The sequence below is a fragment of the Crocodylus porosus genome, unplaced genomic scaffold (genome assembly GCF_001723895.1).
Source record: "Crocodylus porosus isolate Cpor-Errol unplaced genomic scaffold, CroPor_comp1, whole genome shotgun sequence".
NCBI lineage: Eukaryota > Metazoa > Chordata > Crocodylia > Crocodylidae > Crocodylus > Crocodylus porosus.
The window spans coordinates 5,191,115-5,205,024 of NW_017728943.1; the positions used below are offsets into that span (position 1 = coordinate 5,191,115).

Consider the following 13,910-nt stretch of genomic DNA (forward strand, 5'->3'; position numbering starts at 1 on the left):
GTGGTATATCTGATGGCACTACCATATCATCTCCAGGGCCACTCCTGCATCCAGTCATAACTTTGTCTACATAGGTGCAGATGCCATTAAGGAAGATTTTGTTCTGCATTTCCATTATTTTCACTCCTGGCAATCAATCACACAAGGATGCAGTGTCCACAGGCCTGTCCTGGGGGATTCTACCTCTGAGGTACACAGTTTCATAGAGATTAGTAGTGCTACCCCCAAACCTTCAAGACTCACAAATCAAGCCTCAACTATCATGAGACTGGTTTATCAGTCATGATTTTTCAGAACAATATGAATACATTTTGGATTACTTTGACTTGTTTTCTGGTTTGTGCTGCTAGGGTTCATCTGAGCTGCAGTTTTAAGCATGACTGTAATAAAAAGCTGGGAAGTTCATTTCCTTTTAAAATTGCAGCTGCATTTTTCATGTAATCAGAAGATTCTATTACCTGCATCTTCAAAGACAGCACCAACAAATTGCCAGGCATTCGAGAAGATCACAAGGTATTGAAATAATTGCTTATATTGAAATAAGTACAGTGGTGCTATTGCAAGGTACATCAGTGAGCCAGTGTCCCAGACACCCTCAACCATGCAGGTCCCATTCTTACAGACAATGTCCAGCCCAAACTCACACCCCAGCGTAGCCACTAACAAGCCAACATAGGCAACCAAATACACAGATATGTGAGCATGTAACTCCACACAGGCCATATAAGAAATGAACTGAAACTCCAAACCATGAACTTATGTACACCATTCTACATGAGCCCCTTTGATAAGCCCCTCTAGCCCAGAAGAAAACAAAACAGAGAAGTCATTTCAGCCTCTAGCAAACACGTAAAGCAAATTAAGCAACAGGCCATATTTAGAGTGTGAAAACTTCCCTTCAAAGGAAACTGCACAGGCGATCCTAGTTACTGGAGACACTGGTCCTCCAAAGACTGGAAAATGAATGTCTTTTAATGATTAGATGCACGGCTGGGGCTCTCAGACAGAAAAAAAAGCAGAGGTCTGCTGCATTGTAACTCACCCCAGACTCCAGCAGTACACAGCGCCGGCACAAGAATTTGAAGAATCGCACGGAGCTTTCCCATTTTCTCCTCCCAGCCTGAACTTCAAGGACTTGAATGGGACAGCCCTGCTGCCTAGGATGGAGCACAGCCCTGGGTGCTCAGAGCTTTTGAACAGCACAGCAGATGAATCATGAGTGTGCACAGCTCGGGCCGCCTGGAGGAAACTGCTCCGTCAGTTTGAGTCAGAGAGTGCCCCCGCCTGTCTGTTTGGAGCTGAGCTCTCCCTCACTCTTTTACACCAGGACCGTATAAATATAGCTTCTGCGGTCATGGCTGTCATGACCTCCAGCCTCTAGTGATATGGACAACCTAGCCCCAGGCTGCTGTCATTCCTTAGCCCTCTTTCATTAGAGGGCTTATTCCTGGTAAAATCACAAGGCCTCGGTTTAATTTTCTGTGTCTGTTTTAGCTAGAGAGGCAGCTTGGAGTCAGACCCACCAGGCTTGAGACCCCCAAGTCAGAGGCAGTTTACCCCAGGGTCACCCCAGGAACATGAGTACAATCGCTCCTGATTTACATAGGCGTAAGATACCCTTTGCATCTCAGCTCAAGCTCCATTTTGGGGAAAATGCTGAACTTTTGGCAGCTTATTTTCTCTTGAAGAAACTCGCACCCTCTGGATGTGCCTGGGCCCCAGAGTCCTGCCTGCTCTCAGAGCAGGGTGGCAGCTCCACCTGGAAAATAACTTTATGCAGCTTTTTCACTTGTTGTAGGGGGGACTCTCTTTTTGTTCTGTGTTTGTACAGCACCAAGCACAATGGAGTCCCAGTTTGTGACTGGGGCCCCTGGCTACCACCATAAAAATAACAAGATGATGGGGATGACAATATTTTATGTATGGATGCTTGCTCATGATGCCCAAGCAGAACATTTAGATTCCAGGGAGCTAGAAGGTAATAATTCAGCCTCCAAATCAGCAAGGCCATCAGGTACATGCTTAACTTCAAGCATATGAATCATTTTCATGTCCAGATTTCAAACAGCAAAATATGGGAAACTGCACTTTACATTCCCTGCTATTAGCAGCCCTGAGTTGATGTTGGCGAATCAATGTGGGGGCTACACTGCCACCAGATTTGCAGAGGTAGGCCCTAATCTGGATGCTGCCTGCCATGAATGTGTGAATTTTTCAATTTCAGGGTAAGAGTCCCATTGCAAGGAGTCCTTGGGGTTACTGGGACTCAGCCCTTACCTGTGAGACCACCAGAGAAAATCCAGAATGCCTGGTGCTTTATTCATTTTGTCCCAGTTTAGCAAAGGGTGTACTTGTGTCTTACTGACTTGGCATTACAGATGCTGCTCATGCTTCAAGGTAAGTGCCTGCCTGAGTGCTTGGGTCCTTAAGTAGGGTTTCAATATTGCCAACCCCACCATGTCAAAAATCAAGAGATAATCTCTCAAAAATCAAGAGATTGGGTGTAAATCATGAGATGCTCTGTTCTAACCCTCACTCCCCCCGGCTCTTTGCACATGTGCCCTGAGCAGCCCCCTAGCCATTGTGGCCCTGTGTTCTGTGCTGACCTGGCAGGGCTCTCTGCACCACCCCTTCCCCTGTGGCTGGGCCCTGCCCAGGCTCTGCTTCTGCCTGGCCTCGCGGGGATTTGGCAACTGATTCTGGCCCAGTTGAGCATGAGGCACACTAGAAGAAAAAATCCTGAGATTTGAGAGCCCTATCGCGAGATCATGAGTCAGACTAATTGTAATTAGAAAGTTTGCAAGAGTTTGCATTACTGGAGCTTTAGTAACATGAGCCAATTTATTTCTGGAGCATCCCAGTGTGGTAGGATAAAAAGAGAGAAATTGAAGCAGAGAGATAAAGGGACTGACTTCACTTCAGTTCTGGAAAACAGGGGACACATCCCAGAGGAATGTGTGTCCAGCTGTTTATAGCATGAAAAGATCCCTCTCTGAGTTTGCTTTGGGTCAGGCTGGGTCATTCAACATTGGGGACCGATCTGTCCAGCCCTTGCAACAGTACAGTTTACTCCCTTTCTTACACTTGGCTAGGGACCCTGCTTTGCATCTTTTCTGGGACAAATTTTGCTCCACAGGTGAAGGGGCTGTGAACAGAGACCAACATTTGCCAGTTTGAAGTTAATGCTGGCCATTTTTTTAAAAGATATGCCTTTTCTCCCCTAGCAGGGATGGGCTTGAAGCAGGAATCACTCATAAAGTTCTCTCATGATCATAACAGTTCTTTTCAGTTGTTACTAGAAAACAGTCATTACTGTGCAGAGTTACTGTGCAGTAGTGTGGCTGAACAGTTTTTCGTGACACTGATTGCGCAGTAGCCTGAGACTACTGCACAACAATGTTGCATCACAATTCTTGCCACACGACACTACTGCCCAGTGCTCACGGGCTACTGTGCAGTCAGCGTCTTGTGTAGATGCAGCCAGTCATTCAGTCTGTGAGAGTTTGCCCTCTGCCTGCTACATGCTACTGTGCTTGCTTACAAGTCCTGTAGCACTGAATCTACCTCTGTCTGTCTGAACAGCACCTTGATGTTCCCGACTATTGACTGAGACAGCTAGATGCAATAATAACAGCAATAGAAGGAAGCAGGTCTAAAAGAAGGAACTGTCTGGTTTCATTAAACCATGACCAACATCAGTATCTCCAGCAAATCTCCAACCTCCACCCCTTTCTAAGCTCCAGGCACAGTTAAGTGTAGATGAGCTGTTTGCATGAGTGTGATGACATATCATGCCAACTCAGGACACAGAGGAAAATCAGAGCCCTTCACACCCACCCTGCTCCTTTTCCATTCTAACTACTTCAGCATACAGACTACTTCAAAAATGAGCATTCAGCCAGAACTGACTGAAATGTTTGTACATCTATTTGAGTCTTTATTACTATTTATTTTACAAAACCATTTACAGGTTGTAGCCAGGATGGGGGCCCCATTAGGCTGGGCACTACACATACCAATAGCATCCAGTGGCCCACATGTGGGGTGCTGGGTCCGCACGTGCATAGTATAAGATACAGCTGGTATAAAACAGACTCAAATGCTATAGGGTTGGTGAGATGCACAATTAAGGGTGGGGGGAGCGGGTTTCACAATAGCAGCAGCTATGCAGCTCCTGATGTTGCCCCATGTGCCACTGCCACTCAGGGTGCTCAAACATCCAGTTACATCTCTGGGTGAGGAAGGGAAAGTGAGAGGGCATCTATTTACAATGGTAGAGAGGTAGCATGCCATAGTGGTGATGGCACTGGGTCTGGGGCCAGGAGCCCCAGAGATTATTCCTGACTTTGCCACTGACCCATTACATAACATTTAGTAAGTCAGTTCCCTTCCTGGTACCTTGGGTTTCCAGTTTAGGGTCTCCCACTACGCATCCATCCTGAGAGCAGCATCCCTGACTGAGGCTTCAGAATGGTACTGCAACATAACAGATAAGGACACCAGGACACTGTGGTAGGAAAACATTAAGGTTGCCAAGCCAAATGCCAGGTAGTTAAGCCAGGTCAGAGTTCTAGGGAGCTTTGATACTGAATGTGTCCCTCTCCTGCAAGTGCCTCGTGGTGTAGTCTTTAATTACACGCTTACATTTTATTTTTTTCTGTCTTGAGCCTAATCCTGCACACAAGATGGACACACAGTGCTTATGGAGTGGGTACTGATCCTATATTGCTCTTGATCCTCCTCACTGAATGGGCGGATGCAGGTTGGATTCAACACTGAAAACCCACAACCTGCCCCACATAGCAAATTGTTCATTTCCTCCTGAGCGTTTCAATGGTGCTTTCCTCTCCTATCTGGGTGTTTCCCAAAATGCTAGTGCAGTTATCTTCCTAGCATCCTGGGGGAGGTACTATTTTCATTTCCCTTGTTTTACAGCTGTGAATCAAAGCAAAAAGAGCTTTCAGCCAAAATTGTCCTAAGTGTTGCCAAATTTTGGGTATCAAACTTGTGATATTTGGCAGGCTTGAATCTTAAGGTCTTTTATACCACTTTATATGGTCAAGCCCAGATCCTACTAGTTGCATGCAGTCAAGAGAATAATCTACCACCGGGGTGGTCAACCTCCTACTCCTATTCAGCTCTGCTGCAAATCTACCCCCAGCTGTTTCAAACTGGTTACCCAAAAAATGAATGTCACAGTTAGTGATGATTTGTGAAAAGTTTGATTGATGGCACTTGTCCAGAGTCCTATAAAAACTCTGGAGCAGGAACAGAACCTGGTTCTCCCAGGCAGTGTTGATTTCTGTAACTCTCAGATCAGCCCTTCTCTTCTCACAGCCCCCCTTACTTATACATCTTCAGACTTCTGCAACAAATGTAGCAGGTGTTATAGCAACTAGATTTAGTCACTGCACAGCCCTGGTTTAACTCCTAGACAGTCCCACTCAGCCACTGACTAAGGGAAGAATGCTGTGGGGAAAAAGCAGCGTGTGATACATTGCAAGTGTACCATAATGTACATGACATGTTGGCCCTGATTTCCTATTGCATGCAGACTGTGCATGTGAAATTTAAAAATGAAGACTGAAACAGCATGAATTCCACATTGTGAAGTTATACAACATCTGCAGTTTATTAGCATCCTTGACACATCTCTGTGTACAGCACAGGGCTCAGCATATGCACTAACAGAATCAGGGGCAGCAGTAGTAGGATGTTAGCCTCTACATCAGGTAGTCACTGCAGGGAGATGAGAAATCTTTGCCAGTCATTTTCAGAGGTGTCTGCTGACAGGAGAGCGTTGTGGCTATTCAGACAAGGTTCTTTGGATAAATGTGATCTCTTTTATTACATCAGCTATATATGTGTTTATTCAGGACTTCTGGGTTCATTTCCTAGCATTCACTGTCTCTAACCTGGATCCTGATTTCTTCCTCTGATTGTGTCCACACCCCATCTTTGGGCAGGCATAGAAGCCTGCAGCATTTGGACTGATTCTAGTCATGGGCACTGACAGAGCTACTGGGAGCCCAGAGTGGGGATTAGAAAGGCCGGGGGCTGCAGGTCAAGAGTCAAGAGCTGTCCCTGAACAGACTCCCCAGCACAAGCTACTTCGGATTTTGTTCAGCCTCCACCTTCCTTTCTCTACCAGTGGGGAGCAGGTGCTGCCAGCTGTACTGAAACCTGCTAGTGACAGGTGAACAACTGGGGAGGCCAAATCTCTCCTGAGCTCCCATTCCCACTTCCATCCAGGCGCTTTCATGAGCACCCGCTTTTAAAAACATGTTCTGGTGCCAAGGTTGTGCTGGTGCTGCCCCCTTGTGTCTGCATGTGCACTTAGTGCACAGCTGCTGCTAAACTAGATGGTGCGTTGCGGGTGGGCCCTGATTCTGACCTCTCTCACCAATTACTCCATTTTAGAACAAGGGAGGATCAGACTCTGTACAGAGGCCCTGTTCAGGGCTGACCTGTGTCCCAGGAGGCCTTTGTAGCCCTTGCCCTGTCCTCCGTGTTATTGCTTGTTTAAACACTTGCAGAAATAAATGCACTGCTCCCATAGCCCTGTGCTGGGGCTCATAATGCTTTAGGGTCCGCTGGATCCTCAGGTCCTGACCTCCACCTCAGGCTCTGTGGCTCCATGTGAGTTTGCCAGGCACAATTCAGTATTCCCAAGACTCTAATGGCATTCATATCGTGATGAAGAGTCTCACTGTCCCTTAGGCAGTGATAACTGCTTGAAAGATAACTCTTCCCTCTGAATTGCCTGGACCCGGCATTAGCTGGGAGCTCTAGAGGGAGGCTGGGAACTTCAGCCCTTGCTTTCAGTGCTGACCAAAACTACAAGGCAGAAGGAAAAAGTCATTGGATAAAGCATCTGGTTTCACTGTGACTATCCTGGCAGATCAGTGGTACCCTCCCTTTCAGCCCTGTGGGCCAGAAGAGTTTGTCTACAGGCTGGACCCATTCTATGGGCCCAATCTGGTACATTGGGCTAGGCCGGCTGGGACCTGATTCAGCACATGGGACTGGCTTGGCTGGGGCCCAATCTGGTAGGTAGGTCAGGCTTAGTGCAAACCCCCAGCCCCAGGTGCTGTGTTCCAGATCAGGCCTTGTGCCAGGTCACGTCTGAGGCCCTGGCCTCACACACAGAGCCACACCATCTAGTCTGCAGGCCTTGGAAATCTGGCAGCAGCAGAGCAGTGGCAGTGTTGATTTGGTGGCAGCCACCCCCTGGCACCAAATTTCAGGATCCATGGGCAGCCCCACAGGCTGGATCTGGCCTGTGGGCTGCAGGTTGACCACTACTGAGGTAGATCATTATCTTGACTTCATGAAAGAAAAAATATTGTGAATCTCCTCTATCACAGTGGTGACAGAGGACAGGGATGGGTGGCACCTTAAAAACTAAGTGGTTCAGAGAGGCATAAGCTTTCATAGGAAACAGCCCACTTCATCATATGCTATGGCATCTAACAAACCTGGTGGTTGCCTATGAAAGCTCATGCCTCTATGGACTAATTAGTTTCTAAGGTGACCCCTGCCTTGCCTTCTGCTTGACTTCGGATGAACACAACTAACCACATCTCTATCACAGTGAGGTTTTAATTACCTGCAACAGCTTTCTATCAGGACTCTAACAGTGTGTGGCCATCATGGAGACTGGCCTTTCTCCCCCCAGGCACTGAGAAGCTGGCAACAGCACCAGGGATCGTGAGGAAACTCAAATCTCCAGCTTCCTTTAAAAAAAAAACCAAACAGATTAGGGCGAGTGCCTTGGAGATAGTGGCTCAGTGGCATGGATGACTTTAATTCAGCTTCCCATACCTTCCCTATGGTCCTTTTTCAGTTTCACTCTGTTGGGTCTACATTGCTGATGCTGTCTACATACACACTTAGTTTGACTAAGTGCAGGAGGCTTTGTGGTTCAGCAAAGAAGGGGAAGTATGTTGGAGGCAGGTCATGTCCACTTTGCAATGCACTTTGAGATTCTTCAGTTCAGATTTTCAATTAATTTCTTCAGTTTTAAGGCCAGCAGAGACCACTGTGTTCCTTGGGACTGACCTGCACAACACCAGCTGAGGAGGTCCTGCTGCTGATCCCTGTACCCAGCCTGCTCACTTGTGGCTGAATCAGAGTATCTGTGGGAAAAAATTCTTCCCAATTTGAGTCCTGGGGGTGAAGGAGACCCTTCCCTCCTCCCTCCCCCAAATCCTCTGATAGCCAATCCCTGGAGAAGCTGATTATCTGAACAGTTTGTTCCTCCCTGTGGTCATGCAGGTAATGAAGAAAATAGTTGGCTGTTCTAGGTCATCTGGCACGTGGTGCCTCCTCAATCCCTTTACCTCCCATTTCAGAACCTCTCCCTCCACAGCCTTGTATATCCCTCTAAACTTTGCACTGGCACTGGGGCCCTCTACCCCATAACAAGGCACCCAGCTAGATTTGGTGCCTGACCGATACACTTGGACCCAGGGCTGAGCTTATTCTTCTTGGCCATTGGAGTCAGTCAAGGAAATGCTGACTTGGCCTGAGCCACAGCAACGCAAAGCAACTGCACAAAAAAAGCCATGCTTCAGCCCTGGCATAGCATTTTCTGGCTGTCAGGGAGAGAGATGGTAGTGACTACTTTTTTCTTTTCTATATGGAGTTAAACATAAGCAATGGTTTTGGCTGATATTTAGCTTAACCAACAGTTTTCTCTTCCCCAGCCTTGAAGAAGGGCACTTTGTGCCTGAAAGTTTGTTTCTCTCAAGTATATAGTTGGTTCAGTAAAAGATATCACCGCCCCCTCCTTGCTTCTCACTTACTTCCCGGACCGTCTTGGCTAGCTACAACATGCCAATCCTACTAGAGCAGCAATTACTGTCAGGCCACTAGGTGGCAAAAAAGCTCCTGAAATCTGGGACTGAAATGCAAATACGGAAAAGAGACCATTTGTCTCAGGGCGTTTTGGTGGGAAAGCCTGGAGTCTCTATGCTGAAGGGGGACAGCTCTCTCCTTGTCTGGAGTTCTCCCTCCTGTGTATTCAGGCCATTGCCCTATACCTGTAGTCTCTGTATGACAGAAGGGGTTGGCTTTGGAACAGCAGGGACTATCTTCGTGTTCACCCTTTGCCCAGCAAGGTCCCGGTCTATGCCCAGGTGCCATTGCAAATTAAACAAATAAATGATGCATCCCCTCAGAACGGTTTCATTCATTAATATTTGGGAACAGCAGTGAGAGCCTGGGCTGGAAGGAGCTGCAGGGAGGCAACCTATTAATATACTCTTCTAGCATATGTCTCCTTAGCCATCTGCCCAGAAGCCATGGGGATCAGAAGGTTCTTGGTAGACAGAATTTAAAAATAAAGAACCCCTTAACAGCTGAGGAAACTGATTTGTGACAGGGGAAGGCAGGACTGTGGCTAAAGTATGGAGTGAATTTGTGCTTCACTTGGGAGATTCACTTGCCTGTGCTATGTGAGACGGTACTATGCAGGACAGTGGGAGGAGCGTGCTGATTCCCTCTCATTTTGGCAGCCCACAAGGGAGATTGCCCAGCTTCTGGCCACACTTTGGAAAAGCCAGTGAGCTCTCAGGATCGTGTTACTTCCTCAGCCCCAGCAGCCCAATGTATTCCCAACCCCATCAGAGTCCAGTGCTTCTGCACCTTTTCAGACTCGGGGCATTCCTTTTTGAACTCAATGTGCCCCTCAGAAAATGCCTCTCTCAACTTTCACTTGTTTCTTGACAACAGAAAAATAATCGAACAGTTCTTTTGTTGCAAAGAATTCAGTAAGACCAGAACGGGTCTGAATAGTTTTGACACTATGGATTCCTATTCAGAATCTCTGGGTTTATCTTGTGAATCATGTGTAGGTGTTTGCACACTTAATTGTGCTAATACCCATAGCACGCTCCAAAGGTACCACAAACCCTGGTTGAGAATCACTGGCATTTATATCCCTACCCCCCATCCCCGACCCTGTTAAAGCACAGAGAATGCCTGGAAGAATAAATGTCAGCATGGCACAGGGCACTCCTCCCTGTTCACTCCTGCTCCTCTTCCTGCTGGAGGGCTGCTTGGCCTGTAGCACTGGTACAAAGGAGGAGGAACTTTCATGTCTAGGTGAAAAGGTCTAATGCCTTTCAGGTGCGTGTGACCAGCAACCATTGGCTTATGATGGACAAGACAGACAAAGCTGCTGTCAGTCTACTGCCTATTGGAATGGGCTTCTGGCTTGTAGAAAGTTGCCATCCACACACCTGTTGGCAGGCCTAGCCCAGAGTCGAAAGGACAGGTAGGATATGGACACATAACTGCCTTTTCTTCTCTAAAGACAGTGCTTGGAGCTACGGGGTTGGGTGGAGGGAGCTTGCACTGCTCTTGCCCAGAGACCTTCAGGCTGCAGAGCTGTCAGTCTAGCCCCTGTCACAAGCACGTTTTAAAAGAGTAGCAATAAAGTACAGTGAACTTGATGCTGGGGCCCACTGGGCATCATTGTACCCCTGCAACCCACCAGGTCCACTCATCAATAGGACGAGAGTGCAGACCACTGCCCCAAGAGCACATCTGAGACACAGGAGAACCTTCACAGGGTATTCACAGTATAGGGTCCTTCTACCTGCTGTCCTGAAGCCTTGACTCTCCTGCTTTGTAGAAGCACTTGCTAGCCACAGGGTAGATCCCAGGGAACAGCTCTCAGATCTTGGGCAGCCAGGGATGTCATTTTCAGCAGCAATTCTGTTTCAGTTGCTCCTGAATCCTGCTGCAGGCTGCAGATGGTATCACTGCAGGTTTTTCCCCCATCCCGCTGGAATTCTGCCTCTGCAACAGAGGGCTCCAATGGAAGAAAATTCCAATATAGGAGCTCATTGGGACCAATCAAATTTCATTTTTTTTTAACAAGGAAGTGGAAGGATACCAAACACAGGAATTTTTCCTTAGGTTTTGGTCTAAAAGCACAGCAAAAGTGCTTGCTTCACATCACTTACCAGGCTCTGATATTAACCACTGTTGTGTGAACTTTAAAAACACAACTCTCTCTCGGGAAGTTGAAAGATGGCTTGGAGGAAGGGGCTTGTGGCCTATTTGGATATCTGGGGAAAGCCTGGAAGATAGGTGGCTGGCGCTTGGTTTAAGGTTTTATTTCAAGGTGTCCCCGATTTAACTGAACGTTACCCAGGCAGAGCCAGAGGTGTGTATTACGGGAAGTCAGGGTCCTGCACTGACAGCCTGATGTATCAGATATCTCCCCCAAGGTAACTTTCCTCCTTGGAGTGAACATCTCTGCCCCTAATTGGGCTTCTGCTTTTCTCACAGGTGTGAATAGTCAGAGAAGCCAATGGGTCTTTGCATGAAAATCCTACCAGGACTGGGGCCTCAGTCAGTTTTCTCCTTTCCCTTGGATCTCCTGATTTTGTTAAGACCCTCCAAGTCAGCGATTCTTTAGGTAGACAAGACCTGAATAGCAGATGTGAAGAACAAATAGGAAAAACCTAGGCTTTAAAAAACCTTCCAGGCTAGTATTTACCACGAAGGGGCAAAAGTGGACATGTGGCCAGTTTCTTTGCCAGTCACCTTTAAAAGGAAGCAACCCCCTCCTCCCCACTTAACCTCCTACAGCCTAGCAGCAAGGCTACTTTTCATTTTCTTTTTCTTTGCTGCCTTCAGTCTCCTCTCCATAGCAATTCAAACTATTAATCTCTATTTATATCTCTTGGAAGCTCCCCAGCTCCCATAGCTTCCTGCATCCTACACACGACAAAATCAGTCAATTATTACATTAACAATAAGGGAAGAGGATTGCCTGCAAACCCCAAGAAAATAAAAAGTATATGAGGAGAAAGCCACCAAATGATGTCTCAGAAAGGATTTTCCTCTCTTATGGAGATGGCTCGTAGATCACCAGTTAGCAAACAGATTAACATCAGCCTGAGGTAAGACAAAGAAGGGGAGTCACATGTGCAGAAGGAAGCTGCCTTGTGGGCAGAGGAAAGATCCCACCATTGGGAGTCACAGGGTCTACTCACAGGTCTCCATAGGAGCATGGTATTTTTTTTTTAAAAGAGCATCAATCTAGGACTGGGGTTTCTGGGATCTAGATAAGAGTGAGTTTTGAGGTTTAAAGCAGTGATCCAGAGCTGGTCTCTACAATCCCCTTTCCAGCTCTCATTAGGAGGTCAGCATGAGCTTGAGGCTGGTCAGCAAGGCTGAAATTTCTAAAAGCAGTTATGGATTTGAGAGAGGAAATGAGGTTTCTCTATTTTTGGGTACCTAGCTAGAGACATCTAAGGTGAGAATTTCAGAATCTAAAAAATGAGGCCTTCCAAATCGGTGGCTCAACCTCTGCCTGTGCCTCCCCATGACATAGTGATAGTGGCCCCAATGTCTGTTAAGTACTTCTGAAGGCTTCAGTGAAAGATGCAGGAGTAGCCAAGGCTGCAGAGTGATAACTTTCCATAATGACCAGGGCACCAGGGCAGGTTAGAGCGTTCAGTGTGATTCTTAGCCATTTAGCAGAACACCCCACCAAGGGATGGGGAAGGATGTCATATGCGTGTATGCCTTGTGCATTGCTCCTTACAGGATTTGAGCAGAGCATGATGGCTGACACTGTGTGGGGAGTGGGCCATGAGACCTTGCCTAGCATTGTGCTAGTGGAGCCAGAGGAGACAGCTGGCTCTGGATAGAAGGAGGCCAATACTGGGACAGAGATGGCTAGAGACTAGGGACTGGAGAGCTGAATGGGAAGCCCTGAAACTTTATAACACAAGTGGGGAATAGACAAGTGCTTACCTTGTACATGTCATCCATCCCAAGAATCTACTCTTTTTGGCCTTGTGCATTGCACTGTATTTTGGTTAAATACATCTGCTCCAGCCATTTAGTCTCTCCTGGGCCAGGTCATTTATCCGGACCCTTGGGCAAGGACAAAGGGTGGTAGAGTCCAGCTAGTGAACCCAGGCCACACACCCCACTCTGCCTGTAGCAGGGTGGGTGTGGCGGGGAGGTGAGTATTAGTCTAGGGGTACTTTACCCTCCTCTTAGAATGAGTGGCAGAAGGGATCTTTGCATTGCATGAAGCCCTCTTGTTGATGCCTCCTGTCATACACCCATAAGCACCTGCCTGGGGGGAGGAAAGTCAAGGGTGTACATCCAGGGCTAGAGTTAAGGCTGCCTGAGCAATGTGGACATCTTTGAGGGCTTGCCTTTGCAGCCTGGGCATGCTCCAAATGTTGTCTTTCAGTAGGATGTGCACACATGAGGGTTGAGGCTGGTCAGTGATACCTGTGACTGACATGACCCCCCCAACTCCCATTGCTGCCCATTGCTCAGGGAGGCCAATATATCACCCTTCAGGGTTGAAGCATAGCTGCTGCAGCACCTTGTACACCAGTGACTGGCTAAGCGAAGGAAGGAATCCTGACCAAAATGCAGTGGTGCTGAGAGGCTAGGTGGGGACAGTTAAAGACAACCAGGGGGAAGCTGAGGGCTAGGACAAGCCCCTGCGCGTCACCTTCCAGAGTGGTTGAGGGGAGCCTAGGGAAAGGAAAGAGGGAAATTCAGATACCCACCTATGCTCCCATCAGCAATGGGGAGGGGCCGCTGCTGTTAGCTTGGGGACTCAGTGATGGGAGGAGGGAGGAAGGGAACTTGGGACTGAATGAGAGAAATGAGTGGGTAGGGCAGGCTTTGATGGCAGGATTAGGAGCAGGCAGGGCTCACACTTCCTGAAGGAAGGAGTCAGGAGTGGCTCAGAGAGAGCAGTGACCAGGCACCTGGGGGCAGGAGGGGAGGCTGGCAGCCACTCAGCCCTTGGGCTGGTCAGAAGTAGGTGGGGAAGTCAGTGGTCTGGAGGTGTGGGGGCAGCAGTGGCTGGGGGAGGAGGGCGGTCCTGGGGGGGCTGGCAGGGGGTGGAGTTGCTGAGA

At 47.9% G+C, this 13,910-nt stretch overlaps 1 protein-coding gene across 1 annotated transcript in view; it reads right to left on the bottom strand.

The window, feature by feature from the left end:
• ITGB3 (integrin subunit beta 3) overlaps nt 1-1,256 on the bottom strand; it is a 63,412-nt gene extending 62,156 nt beyond the window's left edge. The window contains exon 1 of the mRNA XM_019548488.1: nt 1,043-1,256. Coding sequence (XP_019404033.1) covers nt 1,043-1,106 — 64 coding nt within the window. The 5' untranslated portion in view covers nt 1,107-1,256. The remainder of the gene's footprint in view (nt 1-1,042) is intronic.
• Nucleotides 1,257-13,910: the final 12,654 nt, after the last annotated feature.